At 34.5% G+C, this 24,899-nt stretch overlaps 1 protein-coding gene across 8 annotated transcripts; it reads left to right on the forward strand.

The window, feature by feature from the left end:
- The first annotated feature begins 111 nt into the window (after positions 1-111).
- Positions 112-23,671, forward strand: LOC119635693. 8 transcript variants are annotated; one of them, XM_038030647.1, is made up of 9 exons: positions 112-133; positions 946-1,683; positions 19,042-19,290; positions 20,365-20,498; positions 20,602-20,857; positions 20,933-21,047; positions 22,937-23,078; positions 23,252-23,325; positions 23,420-23,671. In XM_038030647.1, the coding sequence occupies exons 2-9, from the start codon at positions 1,467-1,469 to the stop codon at positions 23,616-23,618; spliced, it is 1,386 nt and encodes a 461-aa protein (XP_037886575.1). In that variant the 5' UTR covers positions 112-133; positions 946-1,466; the 3' UTR covers positions 23,619-23,671. The 8 variants fall into 8 exon arrangements, with proteins under 8 accessions (XP_037886575.1, XP_037886573.1, XP_037886574.1 ...); XM_038030645.1 differs by lacking the exon at positions 112-133 and adding an exon at positions 247-374 and having other exon boundaries at positions 864-1,683; XM_038030646.1 differs by lacking the exon at positions 112-133 and adding an exon at positions 247-374.
- Positions 23,672-24,899: the final 1,228 nt, after the last annotated feature.

Here is a 24,899-nt window from a genome sequence, read left to right on the forward strand (position 1 = left end):
GCCAACGATTTGCTTCTTTTTGAGCAAATTGTGCAAATAATTTCTTTGCGAAAGTTAGTTAGGATAAAGAAAAGGATGCGTAAATTTATGCAGCTGATCAGCTGCCGTGTGCTGAGTATGCTGAGTAGTTTCTGTGATTAAAACTAGTATTAAATCAAAGTATAGAGTCAAAAAAAAAAAAAAAAGAATAAGAAAAGAAAAAATAAAAAAAAAAAAATTAGTATTTAAAAAAAAAAAAATTTTTAATATTAAATGAAAAAAATCAATTAAAAATATTTTTTCAATTCCCTGCATAAATCTTTTACTTTTTTAACGAAATTTGAAACGTGTACCGCTTAACGTTGTTGTCGCACAATAAACGGAAAGATGTCCTTGTAAGGTTTTTTCGTTAATATACATAATACAAATATATATATATATACATATATATATATATATATATATATTTTTTTTTTTTTTTGGTGTATATTTTCGTTATAAACGTGAACTTCCTCCTGTTTATTTACATATAACCGCACACATATACACATATAAATATGCAAATATTTAAATAGTAGCTAGATAGTAATGAATAGTGTAGACGGTTAAGATGGTAGTGGTTTGGTTTCGTTTGTTTATTGTTGGTTTTTTCAAGTTGTTTACCAGTGAAATGAAATTCAAAGGGAACTTCAAGTGCCTTCTTCTAGGCTCAAAATAGCATTAACGCAGGTGTGCTTACTCTTCAAGCAAACGCAACAATAACAAAATTTAAATGCAAGACTTTAGCTACGCGTGTAGTTGGAGGTTTGTATTTTCATTTGTGGGAGCTTGCATGTGTGCGCATATGTTTGTGTGTGTATATGTATATATATATATGTATGTAGTTGTATTTGTTCGGGCATGTGTATGTGTGTTTGCGTGCGCGAATCTTTGAAATGTCAACTTTATTTACTATGTCACGTGCAGAGAGAAATGTTGTAAATATAGAAATCTTTTAATAAGCAAAGCAGGCGAAAACAAGTGTTTCGTGAATTTTTAATGTCGGCTGCTGTTACCATAATGTTGTGTTAGCATACGTGCGAGAAGAACAGCTTCCTCTTCACAAAATGACTGACAAATTTGTAAATTTACAATTTTTGTTATGTTGAGAGTGTTCTATCAAGAAATTGAAGTGTTAAACGTGTGTCTTATTAAAAAAAAATAAAGAAAAAAAGAAAAAAGAAAGAAAAGAAAATCAATGAAATATATATTAAAAGCCACACACAATGGCATATCGTTATTAAAATTTAAAACATTGCTTCAACAAATAGATTGGCCACGATAATGGCCTCGCGAATGTTACTTATTTCATTTTGTTTTATAAAGTTCTGAGAAAATTAACATTATTTAGCTATTTTTCCATACATTTCCTGTCTTCTTTTCGTTTTTCGTTTTTTTTTTTTTTTTTGTTGTTATTGTTATTGTTTTCAACTCGCATTTAAATCGTTATGAGTGAACGCGGTGTTGTGAGCGCGGGTGCGGGCCGTTACGCTCGTGTCAGTCCCATACCTGGCCGGGGTAGTAAAATTGCATATTCACCTTGCCCGCTAAACGATAGCCAGGACATGGAATTGGCGGGAAATTGTTTAGCTATACCGATGTCTTCCATAAACACAAACAATTCAACAAACAACAACAACAACGTAAACAAAATGAATAAAAAAGGTGGGTGTTGCTCTAGGTAAATATTAAAGAAAAAACAACAAAAAAAAAATGCATTAATGTCATAACTAGTTGTAGTTGTTTGCTTGTTTGCATGGCAATGGTATTTAATTTTGTATTAAACAAATTCTTTTTTGTTTTGCTTGCATGCATGCTATCAGAGTTATTCAAGGCAAAGAATTTGATATCGTTTAACGAATCTAATAAATGCTTCATGCTTTTCCTTCATCATATGCTCAGCAACCGGTTCTGCATGTTACATCATTTCATTTGTAATATCAAGAAATTCTCGTTAGCGATTTCAGAAAATATACATATATCACATTTAGATATATCCGTCTATTCGTCATGGTCGAAAGGATGAGATGAAAAACTGAATGCACATGTTCCTGGTTAAGGTTTAAAGATCAAAGTCGAAAATGCGATAGGCGAGATTTACTGATCAGCGAGCATAGAAAAACTCGAAAAACTTTTCTTGGTCACTTTCTAATTAAAATACTCCTGATGATACCTTTACGGATGCATCTGCCTTCGGTTCTTTCAAGATTCGCTAGAAATAAAAGCGAGCATAAGTTTTCATTTATTACACCTTGGCTCATGCTACCAAGAGGACCTTAGTAGGCGCAAGATTTTAATCCGATTTAATGCTTCACTCTTCGTCCTTTCTGTCTCTTTTAAAAGGCACGGACTCGTTCTCAACATATAAAATACCACATGTAACCGAAGCCAAAGGTATCGTTTACTTTTATCTTAAAGTAGGGTATCGTTAATGCAGTCTTAAGTCTTAAGTAGTTAAGAATATTCTCAGTGCATTTAGCCTTTATATCCGGGTATGAAGTCAAAACAATCCGTCCGTTGGACGGGCTTTCTTAGTTTCAAGAAACGCGCACCTGAAGTATAAAACGGAGCCGAATCAGATGCAGTCCCCCGTAATGCTATGGCTTGATTTTCTAATAAAAAGTCTCAAAGAACTAATAAAGTGCGAGGCGGAGCATTCCGTAGGTCTAACCGAATCCGAAGAACGCGTACCGCTCTAAAATGATTTCTTAACAGCTTGGCTCCTTGGAAGAAATTCGTAGTGCACCAGATTTCCCTTATAGGAAAAGAAGTATTATTAACTTCCGTTGTAGGAAGAGGCAAACAAGTTGATGTATATTTACGAAATCCCTCGAAATTCGTAACAATAGGAGAAAAAATGTAAAAAAAAAAAAAAAGGTTTTCAAAAATGTAGGCAAAGACTTTAAGGTGAAGCAATTAACGCTTAAATGTTTAGCACAAATTCGATACACAGGCGTCCAAAAAATTCATTGCCAAAATGATCCTAAACTAGTCGACTGGCACGTTCTCAAACAACTTGAGAAAATTGTTTTTTTTTTTTTTTGTTTGGTTTTGGTTTTATTTAGCAAAAGTGATTTTTATAGGCTTTGTTTCTTTTTCTATTATTGTTATTGTTATTGGCCATAAGTTGGCTTTTGTTTAATCGCCAGCTTTTGTTTCTAATAATACACAAATGTGATTTGAGCAAATGTTTGCATGTGAATGCTTACTAAAAGTAAATCATCTGAAATGAAAGAGCTGTCGTGTCGTTGTCATTGGTTATTGTTATTGGTGTCGCTGTCGCTGTCGCTGTCGTTGCAATGTTGCATGTAGATCCTATCATTGTTTTTGCATACACTATCTGACAGGGTTGTCTTTACGCACGCATAGACAATCTGCTCTTGCGCTACTGACAAACAAAAAATGTATATTAATTTTCTCATTGCATTTGTCACATTCCTAAGGATCAATGTGATCGTGGCGTCATTGCATCGCAGAGTATACCTATGTCCTTGATCAGCTTATTTAGTACTTACTTACCCTAACGCTCCTGTCTGCACGTTCAACTATCCTTCTGTGTGTTTGTTTGTGTTGCTCCCACATGTAGCCACAGTTGTGGGCTATGAAAGATTGTACGTAGAGATCTCATTGGCAATTAAAAAACACCCATGCTTTGGGCTTTAGGACGATTCTGATTCTAATCGTAGCATAAAAGAGCAAAGGTATTATGACAAGTAAACTTCATCGGCTTATTAGCATGGATAGGTAAGATGTGTCACATAACTGCTCCTCTCCGATAATGCAAACGTGGCTGATTGACTAATGAAACGTTGCCAGGCTTTTCTATATATATTCGTGAAGTATGGTAAACGTTATAGGCTCGTGCTATGGCGACCATATATCTTTCGTATTATTTTTAAACATTTTGAAATCTATTTGTTTGATATCGAACGTAATCGTCTGCTTTCACATTTTGCCAACAAATTTTGCATTTATTGTTGCAGTCAGTTCGCATTATCAAAAGATGATTGTTGGCAGCATTTGTTTGCTAACATGTGCTAGTCTGTAGCGGCAACAATACCAGCAAGGACTTGCTTGTATAATTATCATCAATGCAGTTGACAATTGACAGCATAAATGATTTATTCACTCTCTGACTGTGACTGTGTATGTTCGATGCTATTATTTACACTACATTTTTGTAGGTCATTTACAATGTTTTATGATACATGCACAATACATATACTTTTTTTAAACAGTTTCCCTTTAAAAAGTCAGTAAATAAAAATAATAAAAAACGAGTAAAAGTATTACAGCCGGCCACGGCCGACCATCCAACACCACTTCGCTTTGTACGGTCATAAGGCCTTACATTTTTTCATGTTACATTAAATTTTCATTTACTTACATTTTAATGTAATTTAGATTTTCGTACACTTTTCAAAATAACGTATTATAGGCGAGAAGGAAATGGCCCAAACTGAACCATGTTTCAATAACGTTCGTCCTTGGGCCAAAACAGTAAACTGTGTACCAAATTTCATCAAAATATTTTAAAAATTCCGATCTGTAAATTGAATAAGGAGAAATATGAGAGAGACCGACGGACGGACGGACAGACAGACTTAAATCGATTCAGAAAATGATGCTGCTTCTGGATTGGTTTAATACAAGGTGACTGACTCTACTTAATATACCCCGTACCATAGATAATGAAAGATGTAGTAAGTAAAAAAAATTATCTTTGACTTTCACCGAACCATTAAAATCCACTCCATATCCATATCTCTCAAAAAGAAAACTCAAAAAACTACACTTTCTTACTTTAAAATATTGAGTGAGCTTCGCTGACCGTTGGCTGAGGAGCCAACTATACAAGGTGCACGTGTTGTAGTTTATGAGTGATGTAAAGTAAAGTAAAGGAAAGCAGAGGAGTTTTTAGCTTAGGTGGAACTCTAATATTGTACCCCTTGATCTGTTTGGTCCCTTTTTTAATACGATAGGAGCTTCGCTTGTTGTTGCCAACTTCAGAGCGAATATCTTAATGTTTGCCAGAGGCAAATACACAAATGAGCGGACAGAGGGACAAGTGCAAGCACACCTCTATTATCTCACAATTTGATTCTGATCGAGAACATGTACACTTTATACGATTACTGAAGCTTTCATCTAAGTGTTGCAAACATTCCGAAACAATGAATGTGCTTCCATAATGCAGTGACGTCAGTATGAAAAAAAAAAAAACATGAAAGAAATTCCATTAAAACAACTATTAGAGCTTAAGGTGATTTTGTGTAATCATCAGATAAAGAGGTTTTTTTCAAATCTTTGTCGGTCGTGAGATTGAAATCATTTTCGCTTTGAACTTTTAAGTGTGCCTTACAGTTTCGAAACGGTACATTTGGTGCAGCAGACGAAATTGATCGTGTTTTCTAACAACTAAGTTGGGGGAATTTCTCTTTCTCGACTTGACCTATGTTTCATTCCAAAACGTCTTGATATAAATAAATGTTCAGCTTCAACTTTCTATCTCGTGCGAGATTAGTAAGTGGAAAGAGAAATATTTAAATTGCATCAGAGTCATATGCTGTTTCAAAACATATGCTTTATGGAGTCTTCGAGGCGCATTTCTCGCTAATATTTTCAAGAGGCGCCTTGACTTTTCGAACACAGAAATCTTTCCTTCAGTCAAGACAAATGCAAACGAGCTAATAGTTTAGGCCTTCATCGGAGCTAAACTTTACGACGCAATAGACTAAAAGATCGGCTAACTCTCAGTCGGGGCATGCCATCAGTGTGAGTCAATTGCTTGGCTTCGTGTTTGATAATAAAATAATTAAGAAACTTATATTCGGCTGTCATCGAATCCATTGTATCCATTGCTGTTTCCCAAAAAGGACAAAAAAGATAAAATAACTAATTTTTCGCAGGTTATTTTTTCCATTTTCCAAAAAAAAATTTCTTCCTTACAAGGTGTGTTGGCGTTGTAGGCGTGTCCCTTAAAAAGTTTAGATCACTTTCAAATTCTTTTGAGAGAATGTGTACCACAGATACTACGGCGGCCGGGTAGATGGACATGCCTAGGTGCCCTTCGGATTTAAAAACGACCAAGAATTTATATACCTTACGGGATTTTCAAAAATTCAATTTGATAGGCGTGGTCAATTTTTCTAATTTTTTTACGTAGTACTGCAGGCGTGTCCCTTAACTTATTTGGCTCATTCTCAATACCAATCTGCATGCAAGAGATTCCAATGTTTTTGCAACAACTGCCGCTAGCTTGATTTTTGTGGCCAGGAGAGTGTTTACATTAGATACACAGACGGACAGAGGAGCATGCTCCAATCGGTTCACAATTTGATGCTGATCCAGAATGTATATACTTTGTGGGATCTTTGAAGCGTCCCTCTGGGCGTTGCAACCAGTTTGACAAACGAATACACCTTTCATCTTCCGATGATGGGGAATGATGTTTCTAAAAATCGATGATACTAAGCAGCATTTCCTTTGCCTAATTAACGATTACTTAGCTGCGTATTAAAGCGGAGAGGTCAGATCCTAAGGCCAGTTTACATAGGTATCGAACGTGCATTTTGGGTTGCTGTTACTCGATACCGATATCGCTTGTAAAATATCGCTCGTTTTTAGGTTGAAAGCAAAACTGTTCCTATGTAAAATAAAGTGAAATATCATTTGAAAAACACATATTTAACAAGATCACAAACACAGCCATAGAAAACCTCAGAAATTCTACAAAGAGCTGGCAAAACGAATAAAATTAAACAGTTATCGTTGATGCGTTTACCTCTTGAGACCATAAAATATGAAACTGTATAAATGAATATGGATGCGACGGAGAAATTTCTAGGAAAGACAAAAAAGGGAAAATAGTTTCAAAGGAGACCGGAAAGGAGGAGACATTTCGTGTTTAGTAGTTTGGATAGTGCATAGACCGGTGCATTTAAGATGGAGGCACAAGAAGAATTAGATAATTTAAATACACACCGACTTATGTAATTCAATTGATTCAATTTTATTATTATTATCATTATTATTATAATAAATTTAGTTAGAGAATAAATTCTAAGACTAAAAAAGTCTTAAAAAGCACTAAGGTATCTAAGTGCTTTCGGCTTTACTCCAAACTCTATCGCACTTCAGATTTGAATCCACGACCATTGAATTGCTAGTCAAGACTCTTGCCGACTCGGCCACTCAGGCGGATTGATTAAATTTTGTTTTTTATTTTTGTTTTTTACATATTTGAAATTCTTTCATCAAAATTTCTGTTTTCAAATTTTATATTTGTTTTGCTTATTTATTTATTTACTTTTTTCTTTCTCTACTTGGCATTATTTTGACATTATTACTGACATATACTGACGCTATCACAAATATTTCATAGTAAGTGCAACAAACGAGAATCCCAACTTGATAAAAAAGCCATCAAGCATCATGAAGCCAAAAGGCGATCGTATCGTTCTTGTCTTTCGTATCGTGTCATAATTCGATAACAAGAAGAATATTTCGACCTCTCGTACCTAAGAAACAAAGCCATATCGCCTTTTGCCAAAATGCCGTATGATGGCCTTTTTGAACTCAAGATAAGCTGGTTTTTTTTTTTTTCAATATGGTCGCATCCTTCACTCCCTCTCTTCTCTTCATCATGCCTAATCAGCAGCGTGTCCACACATATAAGGGACATACCATGAGTTGCTACGCATAACAAAAAAAAGATTGAAAATATCCTTTAGATCTTGACTTTTTTCTCATTGCAAATCTATGATTAAAATTTGGAAATAACAACCAATAACCAACCATCAGACAGACAGACAGACGTCAACCTACTTGGGGTATGTTGGTTTGCAATTAACGTACGTGACGGCGAGACTTTGCCTATAAGTGGTTGAGATTCTGTTATCAATAATTTATGTCTTCCAAAAGAACAAAAAATATTTTGCCAAATCTAGTATCGTAGAATTTTATACTGATGTAACATACAATGCGAAAATGCTCGACGTAGCAGACTATAAGTCTGTCAGTGCAGATCATAATCTATGTGTTAAGTATGATGACTTAATGGCCTTGAAAATTAATACTTAATATACATCGATACGTTTTCTTTATGTCTCTCTATCTGCAGATATATTTTATGCGAAAACTATATATGTAAACAAAGTGTGTCAAGGACACACACTCGAAAAGCATGATCAGCAACGCTTTCATTTTTTATGAGATCACAGTCATGATTTTCTATATATGTCACTAATATCGCTATAAATGTAAATACAAAGAAATCGAATATGATAAAAAAAGCAGAGATTCCCAAATGTTCAAATAAGTAAAAAAAAAAAAGGAATGTTTAGCTTGGAGATGGAATGCATTCACAATCGGTAGTACTTTGCTTATGTCATTACATTATTACATCGCTCGATACCGCTCAATAGTTTATGGTATCGAATAAATTTCTGCATATCTTACCTGTGTTTAGTCATTTTTGAAAGATTTGGCAGCACTTTGTTCGCACTAAATATTAACTTAGGTCTATTTAGATGCGAATAAATCCGTTTAGATTGAAAATTCAATTTAAAGTTGTAGACTGCAAATGATCATTTATTTGATATTTATTGAACGCGTCCTGACCTTGAACTGACAGTATTTAAGAAGAACAAGTAAGAACATTATGAGCATTAGGTACTCTAAGCCATTTCGTCTGGCATAGTTATTCACTAGTTTTGCTAGGAATACACGAAAAATTACTTCGTATTTTTCTGCACAAAGATGCCCAAAATATCAAATGGTTCGATCCAAATGTAGCAAACCTGATTTACTTCTTAAAAATTTCATTATTTTTCACATTTCGTCATAAAAAGCTAGAAATTCGACTCCCTCTCCATGCAAAGAATTGCTTTTCATGATAATCCCTTTATATGTGAGGATCTAAAAAATAGACCTATGTCATCCAAATCACATAACAATTTTCTAAATTGTTACTATGGACCCATGTGCATCATAAAATATTAAAAATTAAACCATTTTCTGAAAGGCTTACTATTCACGCGAAATCTTGGGCTCCAAGTCGGGTTCAAGATATAAATCCACGAGTTTGAAATTTACTGCACTTAATTTATGTCAAATCACTAGTAAGAACAAATTTTGATTATAAAACATTTACAATTAGGTCTTTTCGGCTTACTTCTATACTTCCGAGAACGCTTGTATGCCTTAGGATGCAAAAAATGGACTTCGGTGATCCAAATTCGGTAAGATTGACTTCCATGTCAATCTGCTATTATGCGTCGGCTTTCACCATGAAATCTTGAAAATTGTATCTTATTAGTTTAGGTAGGAAGGATTATGTGGAAGGGTTATGTGAGGAGGATTCAGAAAATTGCCCAATTACCAATTTAAAATCTGGAAGTATTACTGCCCAGCGACTTTTGTCGGAAAAATTTGGAAATTGTAATGATTTTTCATATAATGACTTTTCAAAATTGGGCTTTATATGGAGAGTGACCGATCCGGACCATTTTCAATAGCGTTCGTTCGTGGATCAAAGCACGTCAGTTTACCGAAAGATCAGGCGGCCAGACGTACAGAAAAGCTTAGAATTATTTTCTAAAATCATCGATACGATAAAAAGTGATTCTATCTTAATATCTTCTGAGAGTTACGTACGTCCGCAAAAACTTATTATATCCTGTACTTCAAGTGGTGTAAATTTGAAATCAAGTCACGTTTTTCAGACAAACTTTTGATATCTTAACCATGAGCGGACATCCGTAAATCGAAAATATGTTAACCTTATGTGGTCATCAGTGCGATATGGTTCCATGCGGCCTAATATACTCCCTGCAATAAGAAGTTAAGAAATAAAGAAAGCAACTATATACTAAATAGCACCCGCTATGCAGATGCTTTGGAGACTCTGCAAAATTAGAAAAGCTTATAATATATAGTCTTCCTTCTAAGTGAAATTTTTTTTTAGAAAAAGAAAAAATTTGAGCGAAATTTTTTGTCTTTTGCATCAACTATTCGGCGCTCATTTGTCGCTTATTTCTCAAATCAGTTGATGGTACCGATCATAACATTAACGTGTGACAGTTGTGAATACGCGTCGAAAGTGCCATATAAGAAGCAAGAAAAGCTACAAAAATTTTGTATAATTTATTTGGTGAAAAAGAAATTTTTTTCGAATTTTTTTTTGTTTTTTTTTCTGTAAAACACATTTTTCGATGATAGAAAATTAATAAAAATCATTTAAACGGGGAAAAGTGAAAAAAGAAAATCAACGAAAATTTAATGTTAATTAAAATATTTTTAATATAATTAATAATATAATCATATGCATAAATTTCTTTCATAGGCAAAGAAATGTCTGTTTTTTATTATGTATGTATTTCAAAAATAAAAAGAAATGAAATTACAAAACAAAAGAAGAAGAAGAAGAAAAATGTAATAGCAAACCCTACAAGACCGGTGAAGAAATCAAAAAAAAAAGAAAGAAAGAAAAAAGAAAACCTTTTCTGTTACATTTCGGCTCTGGAATTACACTAAAAACTCTTAAATAAGAGAATGTGAAGAGAGAGCACATATATATATATATATGCATATGTATCTATCCAAGTCATTTAACATTAAATTGTTGTTTACAGTTACAATTCGAAGCTATTGTTACATATCTTTTGAAAACGTATAAGACTGAGTTTATGGGGAAAAAAGTTTGCTTTTTTTTTCTTGTTGAATTTATAATTTTACAATCAAGGTCAAGGGCTAAATTTTGTCTAGGCAGGCAGGCAGGCAGGCAGGCAGGTTGTCAGGCAGGCAGGCGGGCAAGCAGGCAGCCAGGTATAAAACATACGCATACAAGCAATCAATCCCTATCAACACATTGTTTTTCTCTTCTTCTCTCACAACCTCTCTCTCTCTCACTCCCTTTCCCTCTCTTTCTCGTTTTCTTTCTTGCTACGAAGCAGTCGGTAAATATACAAAGTTTTTTAAGTTTTCATTTCTTTTGCTACAATCGTTTAAGTTTTTTACATATATTTCTCTTTTGTTCCATCTCTTTCGCGCGCTCTCTCTCTCTCTCTCTATCTCTCCCTCTCTCTCTCTTTATTAGTTGTTAGAGTGGTTGTGTAAACAATACAAATTTGCAATATTAGCCCCCCTCTGTGAAGGCATATACGATTTGTGCATTAGACGAGGGGGGGGGGCATTATATTCTATCTCGCTGTAGATGAAAAGAAAAAACCTTAAAATAAGTTTACATTACGCGTGTTTTTTTGTAAACTTCTTAGGCCCTTTGCGGCCTTTCCTTTATTACTGCGCATATTATTATTCCCCTATGTCGTATGCTGTTACAATTCATTAAGTCATTTGTTTGTTTTTTTTTTTTTTTTGTACAAATATAATGAGTTTCTCTCTTTGCTGATGACTATTCTGCTATATTGCTCTCGATTTGTGGCCGCAAGCGGCAAGGGGACGATTATACAATGCATGTGTGACACTTTGTCTGGCAGCTTCATAAATCAAGTGCACACAATAAGATGTACCTATGTGCATACTTTTGTGTAAACACAAATATAATTTGTGCGTTATTTTTAACTGCATTGTGTGTTTATTTTTATGCTTGAGTTTTTATTTACTGTTGAGATTATCGGACGTAAATATTATAAAAGAAAAATCAAAAAAAATACAAAGAGAAAATAAAGAGTCACAATAGCAACTTTGTGTGTGTGTGTGTTTTCTCAAAAAGAATATGTATATGAAAATAAGTTTCAGTTTAACTAGGCGTATAAGTAATATTCACATACAAGTGAATTTCAGTTCAGTTTTCTTTCTTTTTTTTTCTTACTTACATTACTCGAAAGTTATTAAGAAGCAACTTTGCATGTTAAGCTGCCATCACAATGGGAAATATGTTTTTAATAAATGACAGTTTAATGTAGATTTTCTTTTTATAAATATCTCAACACCATTTACTGAACACGTAAGCCATGCATTGTATAAAAAGATTGCAGGTAATTTTTATTAGTGCCAGCATTGCATTTAATTTAATAGGTTCTCCTAGTAAAAAATGTGGTCGTGTTGTGAAGAAAAGGTTGCAAATCGATCATTTAAGGCCCTGTCTAGAAGTGGATACTTATTTTCCATTTTTTTGAAAGCCTGCGAACTCTACGTTGAAAGAACTAACTCGATTGAAGAAGAAGTAATCAAAAGGGCCCATGTCGAGATAGAATTTTCTGATGCGCACCTCACCCTTCAATAATCCTAGTTTTTACCTGATGGCCTTTGATCGACGAGCATTCTTGTGCTTTAGGATCTATCTCAAATAACTAATTGTTTTGTTGCTTTCTTCTTCGTAAAGATCCCCAATTTTTATACTTCCATACATATGTCGTGAACTTGGATCCAAATAGGTTTTGCTTCCTAGAACACTTTTCCTTAAACTGGAAATATTAATGCTTGCAAATGATTGCAAAGCGACTTTCTCTGGGCATAAGGGCTGCAACTAGTAGGCAAATTTATGATCCAATTTTCAAGAAGGGTCGTAATAATTGAGTGCCTAAAGAAGCTTTGAAGGCTTTTTCTTGTAACCTTGAAGTTTTATTCAGCGCAATTGGTATAATGTGTTTCATTCAAAGTATTGTCTATCGTTAGCTACGGTTTTTCGCTATCTTTCAGGCATTTCTCGAGGAGGCTATCCATAAAAGAGCCGAACAATTGAAGCACTTTTTGAAAAAAAATTGTTCATCTATTGAAACCTATGCTAATCGATAGAATTTGTGGCAAGGGTTTAACGTGGGTTCCTGCCTGAAAGGCTTAACCCCACGGTGGCCCAAACCACTTTTAAGCGTACTACGCCCTCTGGCGAGTTAGACAATCCCCACAGAGTAGGGGCCTAAACAGCACCAGAGTCCAGAACAGTTTATTGTGTATGGAACAATAAACCCCACTCTGGTGAATGGCGAAGCCTAGCTGCACTCAATTGTTCCATTTTAGCTAGGAACTCGCCAACCACAACCACCACGAGTACTCCCCGAAGGGCCGCACCCAAGCAGTCAGGACTCACAAATTGATCAACTGACTGCTTCCGCCATAAGGCTTCCACTGTGCTGTTGATCAATTACCACCATTACCCGCAGGCATCCGTGACATGTGTTCGAAAGTAAAAGAATAGGTAAAAGGGGAAAACTTATTCGTCATATCACTTTTCCATTTTTGCATGTATTAATTAATTTACCAGACATTTTCTATCAATCGGCCAAAGGGAAGGCCGTCGGCCAATTCCCTTTTGCATTAATAGTATAATTAATTTATTTATTTATTACGACTTAAAGACAAAGTCCATCATATACCCGCAGGCATACGTGGCTTTGTGAGGCGAGCTTCCTGACCCCCGTGGCTCCCAGTTTATTTTGCAAAGCCTTATGGCATACTTTAGGCGGTTGTTAAAAACAACCGTACTTGCTTCGGATCCTCCATACTTTCCTGGTTGCTAGCACCAAGTGAACTACTTTTCTTCAAGATATATAGGTCTCGGGTCTTGCACTGAACATGGTAGACTAGTCTAATGCACTCTACCATGCACTCGCTAGATTACTACCTTCATTGTACTTAAATACCATTCAATATATTTCCTCGGTAGTAACTAGCTTATTGAGTAAGAGCTCTTCTTCCAGCCAACCCCTCCACCATCTATCAGAAACTCGTCGCCGAGTTAGCAGCCCAAAACCTTAAACTCTTCTTAGCCGGCCGAAGCCGTTGCCCGGGGATCACCGCTGGGAGGTGAGAGTTTCGGCACATCTATGCTTCATCAAAGCATAGTTCATCTCCCCCGCTAATCGATAGAAGTAATATTTTCTGATAACAAAGAGGAGAGTAGGACATTTCAGGTTAGAGCTTTAAACACTTCCTGAACGCGGTTTGTCATACTGAGCCGATTTCGCCCATACAAAAAACTCATGATATCAAGACTTTTGGTATATTACGGCCATTTTTTGCTGCAAGTGCATCAATTACTGAACATAGTGTTTCTTAGGGACGGTTGCATTTGGTTCGAACAAACGTTAAAACAGCACGTCCAGCTGATCCTCGCAAATGGGGCCACCAAGAATATTCCGCCATATCAATGCCATCGTCAATGCGATTGGTTCGCATGCACACTATCATAGTTATTTAGACTTCGGACATTGTAGCGCTGTTCCACTGTTCACCATTTTTAAAAAAGGAAGACGTGCTAACCTTTGATGTGATCGGAAAAGGTAAAGTTTTCCGCAAATTTCTTCTCTTTGTGTACGCTTTAGCGTGATAATTTTTACCGTTACGCACACCTTCAAAGAACTCATGGCCTTATTCTATTCTTTACAGTGCTAAGTGCGATCTCTCTTACGAAACCAGACCGAACTAATTTGCACTGTCAATAGTATTGTGTCGTATTAGTCGTATCACTCAAGGGACGTCCCTTATTCACGTAACGCGGTTAACGTCAGAAAGAAGTGAAAGGAAGAAATAGGGAGTTTGTCGCCGCCGTCTAGTGGATGTGTCAGCAATCGATAAACGTTGTGTCTCGAGTGATTGAACATTCACCATAACTACGATCAAAGCAGTATTCGGCGTTAGGTCAGCATGTGCTGCTTGCTTTGAAGAGTTATGTATCAAAATATATTTATTTTATGATAAATACTTTCGACTGAACGTAACATTCATGTTACTAAGCCTTTTATTTATTTGTCTGAAGTCTGAAGTGATTATCAGTAGAATCCTTTATATGCCCATCAACTGTTGCTATAGGTTTATGCGCTTGCTATGGAAAACTTTTGCGAATTTAACGACATCTCCTTTCAAGAACTCTTCGTTTAATCGTCTTAAGGAAATATGATTTTCCTCCTTCTTCGCTAATCACGTCCTCTCTCGCGGAATGTTTTTTTTTTTCTTTTGCCTCAAGAGATTCGCTTAAATCACTCTTGCCATTGTTTTATTCATTTGTAAGCGATCAGTTCCTGTTGCGTTTCGAAAACAATGCGATGGTATTGATACCATTAGTTAAAAGTTAAACTTTGACGTTTAAAGTTTGCTTATAGAGCAAGCAGTTGGCCGCACTTGCAATATGCCTTTAGATTGGTTTGTTTTAGCGAAATAGTTTTCTTGTTCATTGTTTTGTTTCGTCTTTGGTTTTGGTTTTCATTTGTTGCTGACATAAAAGTCATGCCAAACGGATATTTGCAATTTCCTTTAACCGGTAACCACCAGTAAGTGCAGCAATTTACGAATTGTTCTTGTTTAGGAAATATTTAAAATATGTGTAGTCTTTTCTCTATAGCCAAGTACAGGTTTAAATATATATATTATGCAAAATAATTTCCAGTAACAGGTACACACACACAACTCGAGAATAACAAAATCAAAATCAAAAGCAAAAGCAAAAAAAAAAAGAAGAAAAATCCACAAAAAAAAAACATATTTAAATTGATTTATACCAAAACAAGCAAAAATAAAAAAAAAAAAGGAAAAAAAACCAAAAAACTGTTGTTAACGACCAACAAGAAAAAAAAATTGCCTTAAACAACAATTGGAAAACATTTAACATAAGACATCCAAGAAAATCAATTGAGTTCCTCTTACACACACATATATATATATATATATATATATATATATATATATATCTATATATCTAACGAGTATTTCATCATGAATTTAATGTTTCGTAAGAATTTCCGTGAAGGCGGCAGCGGTAAGGCAGCAGTTGGCGGCGGTAAATTGCAATCGAAAGCAAATCGTACGAAACGTTCACGTGAAATGGGCGGCTCTGGTGGCGGACAAGGCGACGAAATACATTATAGGACTCATCTGTTTTTTGCACCCAGTCGTCCCGGTTATGATGTGGGCGAAGGTAGGCGCTCACTAATCCCCCTTAAAATCGTTTCCCCCTCTCTTTCTTCCACCCATATATACAGACATACATTCACTTTTCCATGCACACTACGAAATCACAAAACATCAATTTTCTAAACTAATTTTTTTCTTGAAAAAAAAAAAAAAAAAAAAAAAAAAAAAAACAAATTAATTTTGGAATAATTTTCAAAAAAAAAAAATTAATAATAAAAATTAAATTAAAAAACTACTAATAATTATTTGATGTGTAAAAGTGTGTGGTGTGTTGCTAACTTGTCCCCTTCTTTAATTACTGTGTATGATTGTATGGCAATAACAATTGCGTATAACCCATAAGCAGTATATCTTCAAAATTTCTTCTTAAAAAAAAGGCAAACTAAACTAAAACTAAACTAAAACCAAAACTAAAACTAAACATAATCATAATCAACGTTTGTTATTATAGAGAAATGCTTCACAGAATGGCTCCACGTAAGTTTTTTCTTTACTGAACTCTTTTTGTTGTTATTGTAAACTTGTGTAGTGGCAGAGTGTAGTTTCTCCCTCTATTGCCGTTATAGATGTTGCAGATAATGGTGACGGCTTATATATATATACCAATGTAGTGTAACCATCCACGTAGTAAAGTAGAAATTCTATAATTTTTTTTTTTGGTTTTCTTTTGCTTAGACAAAAAAAAAAAAAAAAAAAAAAAAAAAAAACGGCTCAACATTTACACAAATTTTTTTCTTAGAGAAAGAAAGCTTTTAAAACTAATATTTTATAAATTTACTAACACATATGCAGCTTGTTTAGAATGCTTTCAATTCAAGTTAAATAAATTGCTTTAAATTGTTTGTAAGTGTGTGTAAAATAGTAGTAGTAGAAAATCATCTGCCAGAATTTTGTTGTTATATGTCTTCTGTGAATCGCACCATACTATTTAATACACTGTACACTTGCTCTTATAATCAGCATTATTAGACAATAGTTTCTCTGTTGCTTTATGGCGCGCGATTAGCCAAGAACGTATCGGTTCGTATCGTACTAAAATGCACGAGGTGCTTTAAAAGGGCCAATTAATTATCATGAACATGCAATTTGCTCGCTGATAGCCATGACACTTTTATTATAGTAAAAAGTTGTAAAAAATGGGTTTAAATTTAAATGTCTTCGCTTCGATAATTAATGTTCATCAACGGAGTAACGCTCACAGCGACAACGTCAAGCAACACAACAAATTATGCTAACATGTTGTATGAGCTCGCATCTTTAATAGATGTTAGATGGATGATCTTTCCGTTCGCAATGACCGAACAATTCACGCTGCTTAGAATTACTAATATTCGTCGCTGCCTACCCAGGGAGAGTCGGCAAAATAAATGGAATCCAGCATTTTTTGTGGCTACACTGGGTTGGTGCAAGCAGTTTGGCGGCCTATTACGCTCGCAAAGTGTTCATCATATCTCCAGATCTTTAACATAGGGCTTATTTCCTCTCCTAGTCCCAATGCTCGGCAGCGTCTGGAATTCGGCATTACAGTCATTCCCCTTACAGCGGGATCTATTTTACTATTATTCTCCACTTGCCCCTACCGTAGATTTGAGTGACGTAGAGAAGGGATTCGAAGTCCAAGCGGGTACATCGACTTGCCGGTATTTGCCAGACGCAAGGTCATATCAAGCAACTTCCAACAAAAAAAAGACGATACCCTTCGAATCAATAATTTCGACTTCTATATGATTGCTCCTATTTTAAAAGTGGCGCTGTTGAGTAATGTGTGCAGTTTCTCTCTGCCTGAAAAGTAAGCTGAAAGCGGAACGACGCCGGTTAGCCGAAGGGATAAGCGTCGTGACCTTATCCGCGGATTCAAATCTCTATGAAGTGGAGAATATTTACATAGCACTTGTCGATTAGACGCGCACCCACTATCTCTCACTATCATTTCCTGTCTTTTGATCTTCACAAGATTTCAATATAAATCATTGTCACTATGAAACTTCCGAAAAAGCTATTTTTTCACTTCACTTAAAAAAAAAAGTTCACTTTTATCTCAAAAAAAAAGTTTAAAACCAAACTTCTATCCTGTAGGATGTTGGGTTATTATGACCAGCGTTCTCCATATTGGCTCAGAATGTACGAGGATATTTTTTCACTATACGTAGTAACGAACGAGCAGACCAAGGCTGGCAAGCGTACATGTCCAAGTAGTTGATCACATGATATATATGATATGTTATATATGATATACATATGTATATATGAAATTATAATATTTATATACACGACATGTCCTTGATCAACAAATTAGACATGTACTTCTCTCTGTTCTATGATATGATGTGTTATATAGGATATGATGATATATGATATCATATATGATGATATAAAGTTATATATGATATCTTGTTTGAGATATATATATATATACATGATATCATGATATATGTATATATGCATGATATATGTATATATACATGATATATTCTTACTCAACGACTTAGACAAGCACGTCTGTCTGCCTTGCTTTGCTCTCAAAGGTTTTCGGTTCATTACTACACATAGTGAAAATATATCCACGTACACAAGTATATATATGTAATATGTATATTCTAAAGAATCCTTGAGGCCTCTCTTGCATACGTTTTGGCAAAACAAATACAAACTTTGTTGTTGAATGGAAAAAAAATGGTATCCATAAAATTGTTCATCGAGAATATTTAGCATTTTGATGATGCCTTTAGGGGGATTGTATTAACACTTAATTGTTTAAGATTCAATAACTACTGTGTCACATAACTTCATGTGACGAATTGCTTGTTATGCGTTTTTTTTTTTTTATTATTTTTTTTTTTTTTATTTAATACGGTTCGAGCCGATAAGTTATTTCGTAAAGTAATTGTAACATGTTTTGCGGCAAATTTTTATCTATTATTTAAACAAGTCCTCGTTTTCCTATCTTCACGTTAATTGGATTATATCTCATTACCATACACACCATCATGATATGTAACGTACTTCATAAATACTAAATACTTTTGCATATTTACACATTTACATACATGACAGACATGCACATGCACCTACAGAATCTAACATCATATACATAATGCATAAACCTATGAATGAATAAAGAAGCAAAGAAAAGAAACCAAAAACCCATTGCAGAAAGGTGCAGTGGCTTCACTACACTACCCATAACGCATGAACTGGATGCACCGCAGCCTCTAGTCGATCGCAAGCCGTCCGTGTCGCTTTTAAGATGGAACAACTACAATTACAACGGCAACAATAACAACAACAACATTAGAGTACAAAATGAATTTAATCCATTGCTAGAGACTATCGATGAGAACGTCTCACCGGCAACCTATGGTTATCCTATTACAGGGTTGAATGCGGCCATCGCCTGGCAAGGTTTGAGAGAATTTTCTGTTGATTTCTTCTTTTTTTTTTTTTTCCTTCATTTTCTATATATCTTTAACCCATTATCATGAGATCGTTATATAGCTAAAAAGAGAGAAATATTAATAATAATAATTAAAATGTCAATTTTTATTATAATCACAGAAATTATGAAAAAGGCAAAAAAAAAAAAAAAAGATTCGAAAATAAAAAAAAAAATGAGAGAAAAAAAACTGAATTGGAACAGATGAGAAACAAATATTAATAACAATTAAGAAAAAAAAAAAAAACAAAGAAAAGAAAAATTGAAAAACAAAGCTCTGTTGTATGTTGTCGTTTGATATTAATTGTGTTCTCCCTTCTCGCTGCTACAAACCACACCACAATCCGCCGCAATTTCCCATTAGACTCTCTCTCTCTCTCTCTCTCTCTCTACTCTAAAAAGCAAGTATTTGATAAAAATAACTGTTTAAAATCACATACATAGTTGCATTCATGCTGCTCTCCTCCTATGATCTTCCCTTTCATTCACACACACTAATAACCATAATGCCATCCATTTAAGGGCTTTTCCGCACAGTAGTAGTGGGCTGCCGCTATTTTGCTCTTGTTTTCTTGTTGTTGTTGTTAATAACTAAAATGCGTTTTTTAATAAGAGTTTCGTTCAAATGGAAAGTTCGTTTGGTTATTCTTGTCATATGTAAAAAAAAATTGTATTTCTCTCTCTCTCTCTTTCTCTCTTTCTTTCTTTCTTTCTTTCTCTCTTTCTCTCTGTTTCTCTGTTTATATTTCTCGTACTATCTTATGCTTACTCCTTATTCTTATTCTTATATTAATAACATAATAATAAAAAACAATCAAAAGAAAACTTCTTCCACTATACAAGAAAGGAGCCGGAAAAAAAAGTAGATGAAAGCTTTTTTTTTTTATACAAAAATATGTTATGTTCTTTTTGATTTAGTTGTTTTAAAACTTATATTAACACAACAATGAAACCAAAAAAGTTTTTTGGTTTTTTTTTTTAATTATTTACATTTTTTTGTGTTTTGTTCGAAAATTTCAGTAAGAAAAAATTCATATTTTTAGCTAACTTTGGTGGAGCAGTTGTTCCCGGTTCGAGTGCGGCTAGAACTGAGCCAATATCACTGGCAGCATTAGATCGTGATTGCTTCATAATACCCGTACATAGTGTTGATCGTTTTCTACCAGCTGGCATACCGGTAAGTCATCTTACATATGAGAAAGCTTTGGAAAAATTCTCAAGTCATTATCTTCTTCTTCTTATTATTATTATTATTATTATTATTATTATTATTATCTAAGCTACCGCCTACACCGGTGGATGGAAGTAGCGGTACTAAAGCGTCGAGTCCTTTAAGTGTTTTAGAAGTATCCGATCCGAAAATGTGCATTTTAGTGCATTTAATGAGTCCATTAGAACCAATAGATCCGGTTTTAGAGTCGCCTTTAGCTCATCCCTTACTCAAGCAACGAACCGTAGCTTCTGAATTAGTATCAGAAGTACAGCAGGCCAATACCGCTATGGGTGGAATGCTATTAGCGAATATGGAGAAAAGTTGTAAGTACATACATATAAATGCTAACCGGGCAAAATAACCGATTAAGAATTTAAATAATTTAATATCTTGTATAGCGGAATTTCCTTTTATTGCTTATTATGCCATAAATACGACACAAACGGATCCTTCCTCCTTCTATTCGGGTATACGTGTCTCATCATTGTCAAAATTTGAGCCAAAAAATTTAAAGTACGTTGGTAAACAAGTATGTAAATACATAATTGAATGTGTGTATGTATGTGTATATATATATATATATGTATTGATGTATATGTATTAGAAAGTAGAAATATGTGAAAATTAATTAAAAATCAATTGATTTTAAAGCTTGAGCTGTACAAGTATTTTATGTGGCATAACAATTGATAACACTCATACGTAATGGCAACACATTCATAGATAATGTTTACACAATACAAAACAACTTGTAATTTTTTCAGATATATATAGTGCAGTAGATAAATGCATTCACATATATATATATATATAAGTAGTAGTAGTGGGCAAAACGAAAAAACGATTTGAGGAAATTTCATCATCATCTTCTCCTTCTCCCTCTCCCTCTCTTTCTCTCTCTTTCTCTCTCTCATCCTGTAATTGGTTATAGATATATGTCAATAAGTGGATGGAATTTTCTGCTTCTCAACCCAATGTGTATTTCACAATTTTGTAGAACCCATCGTGAAGTATAGATATATGATAGATTTATAATTCCAATCATAGTTTAAGAGATGTATAGTTTTACCGCTATAAGTGACTGTATGTATAGCTTGGGCTTCATGCTCGAATGTGAGACAATATCTGCGAGATGCGTTATATTCCCTGCTTACTTGGAAGATAACTGCATTTGAATTCTGACGTGTGTTGAAAAGTGAATATCCTACGACAATCCCAAGTGTTAAAAATCGTGGTGCCTAGTGAGGTCGAATCATTAATATCGACCATAAAGTGCGGAATATTCGTTCCAGTTTATGGCATTAGCTAAAGGGAGAGCAACTAATGCTAATGAATACTTGGTCATTACAAGCAGCCATGCCATAAAACGATCATACACAGCAAAAGTTGGCAAGGAAATATTGGAAACACTACCACTGGGACATGCTAGCTTTTCCTTTTTTTCTTCAACAGGCCGCTTATCATTGATTGCCTTCGATGACTCTTCCTTGCTAGTTCTTGTTCGTCGACTATTACTATGTAACTATAAAGGAGTAGTTTTTCGTGAACGATTTTAAAAAACGCATTGTTGTTCTTCTCTAAGCATAACCTAAATAGCGTCAAGAGACGGCAAGAAGTATTACTTGGGGTAACATTTTTCATTCTTGACTAGCAGCACAATAGTCCAAGTCGTTTAATCGTTTCAGCCATGTTAGTCTATAACCGCCGTTACCCGAACAAAAATTCCCGATCATAAAAATTTAGATGGAAAACTGAAACTTGGCAGGTATGTGAATGTGTGGTTCAGTTTGGAAATTATTTGCATAACTCTTTGAGAAAAGCGTAACCAAAGTGTCTGAGACACAGATATACAAAGACGTCTGTGATTGATGATGATTTGCTTGCGGTTAAGCGAATACTATGCAAATGTTGAATAACTGCCTTAAGCAACCGTCCGCTAGATTTTCTCTATGGATGTAGGTGCAGTGATAGTCAGGAGGGATCAATTGCCCATCTCGAAACCGTTTCAGCTTAAGTGTGATTACAAGCATACATATATCAGGGTACATTCTATTTTTTTTATTAGGATCGTAATTCTGGGGGGACAAAGATCCGAGTACTTATTTGTAATTCGTTATATTAGCCCAATGATCCTAAACTTTCCATTTCATGTAATAATAATGAAAAAAACTTAATAAATAATCCACGCATTGGTCAAAAGACTCAACTCACCGGTTAGAACTTTTTGTTCATTTCATTGCCATTTTGAGTACACAAAGCTGTAGTGTTTGTTGTGTTAAAAGTTTGTTTGTAAAAATGTTTTGTAACTAATTGTAACGCGTAATCCGTTTGTTACCCATTGGTTGAGCGAGATTGCCCGTACTTGACGTGTTTGCGTTTCCGTTTATTTTCGCTTTGCCTAGATACACTGCCGCTCATACATTGGATTTGTATAGCGAGGTGGCGGCCATATGCAGACCACCATTAGTATTGGGACCCAGTGATGTTGGCGGTTTTAAAAAAACTCAAACACCAGCTACCGGCTATATAATCTCGGTGTTTAAGGCAAGTGCATAGGAGTAGATAAGCAAAAAAAAAAAAAATAAAAAAATAAAAAAAAAATTAAAAAAAAATAAAAATGAAAACAAAAACAAAAACGCTATCAATTCACTTTTTTTTTTTTTTGATTTTGTTTTCTTTTCTTTGTTTTGGTTTTCGCTTATTTGTTTGTTTGATAGGTTTTCGAAGGTGATGATGGTGAACGTTTCGAAAAGAATTGGTTATATTGGACTGGAGCCAGAATGTTATACAGGTATGTGTTGGTTGCTTTTTATTTAATTTTTGCAATAAATTAATAGATGTTTATGTGTTTATGTGCACATATATATATATATATATATGCATAGATATTTACCACGTACTGCCGGTTTACGACGCATTGCACTGCACAAAAGTACTTCATCGAAGGGTGATAAAATGTATTTATTAGTTTGTGAATGTTCTGAATTATTAAAGGATATAACAGCAGCTGCCTTTTTAATACCCGCCTTAAGGGCGCGCTTATGTGGTTATACAGGACTCTATCGACCCATACAGGCATTTTAATTAATTGAAAATTTGAAAAAAAAAAAAACAAAAAAAAAAAAAAATTTTTTTTTCATTTTTTTTTTATTTTTTTTTTTTTTTTCAATTTTATTTATTTTTTTTTTTTTGTACTTTAGTTAATCATCAATTTGTTGCTCATTACTTATGATTTTTTTTTTTAAAAACGCTTTAATGAGGGAAAGGAAAAAATAAATCATCATCAATTGAAGAAATTTGTAGTCAGTAACTTTTTTGCTAGCATTAGCTTTGGAAATGAGCTCTCAGCTAGGCTGACCCCTGGCACAACCAAGAAGAAAAAGAAGAAAAAATCATTGCGAACTCAAGAAATTTATAGTCACTAACTTTGTTGCTAGCATTAGCTGTGGGAAAGAGCTCTGAGTTAGGCTGTCTCCTAGCAAGACAAAGAAGAAGAAGAAGAAATCATCGCCAACTCAATTGAAATTTGTAATTAGAACTTTTGTTGCTAATTAAGTTTTGGAATTAACTCTGAGCTAGGCTGACCCCCGGCATGACCAAGAAGAAGAAGCAATCATTGCCAATTCAAGAAATTGATAGTCATTGATTTTTTGCTAGCATTCGCGTTGGAAATGAGCTCTGTGCTAGGCTATATCCTAGTAGAACCATCACAGGGACAGAATGGACAGCCAGAATGATTAGGATATTTTCAAAACTGGACCACATCTTGTGAAGATTATTGCACGGGCTTTGTATTTTACCAGATTTCTCAACGTCCACAAGGGAAAGCTGCATAAACTTAAGTTCGCTTAAGACAGTAATTTGCGATGATTGAACCATTTCCAAGTACATTCGCCACAGATTTGCATAAATAGAAAGCAATTTTAACTAAAAACTTCCCTTGCCAGGCTTCAATTTTTTCATCAATTGGGTAGAATTTTGAATCATTTCCCGCGAAACGCTAATGCTGATGCGATGCATTTCGCTTTAAGCATTCACTCGCGATAAAATCCAATTTTCAATTGAAGCCGATTTATTAGCTACAAAGAGCATAATAATACATAACCTCAACTGTTTCACGGACAATCAACGTACAATCAACTTTCTCCACGGACTTGTATACGGGAAACCATGCCAATGTCAAATGGAAGTTCCTGTCATCTTAATAAAGGCTTCTGCAATCGTTCGGGTTTTCTAAAAAAAAAAAAAAAAAAAAAAAAAACCCTATTTGCATCTTCTTCTTTTTCATTTATTTTTAAGTTGAAATTTTTTGAAATTTACTTTGTATTCGAAATTTTATTATATCTTTAATTAAAATCGCGTTAA

Source organism: Glossina fuscipes, unplaced genomic scaffold (genome assembly GCF_014805625.2).
Source record: "Glossina fuscipes isolate IAEA_lab_2018 unplaced genomic scaffold, Yale_Gfus_2 27, whole genome shotgun sequence".
In the NCBI taxonomy this organism is placed as follows: domain Eukaryota; kingdom Metazoa; phylum Arthropoda; class Insecta; order Diptera; family Glossinidae; genus Glossina; species Glossina fuscipes.

Excerpts from the sequence above, each read along its gene's own strand:
- LOC119635693 (XM_038030647.1), top strand. The coding sequence starts at position 1,467 with ATGAGTGAACGCGGTGTTGTGAGCGCGGGTGCGGGCCGTTACGCTCGT. Across the intron at positions 20,499-20,601 it reads TTCTACCAGCTGGCATACCG|CTACCGCCTACACCGGTGGA; the intron begins GTAAGTCATCTT and ends TTATTATCTAAG. Across the intron at positions 23,079-23,251 it reads ATATAATCTCGGTGTTTAAG|GTTTTCGAAGGTGATGATGG; the intron begins GCAAGTGCATAG and ends TTTGTTTGATAG.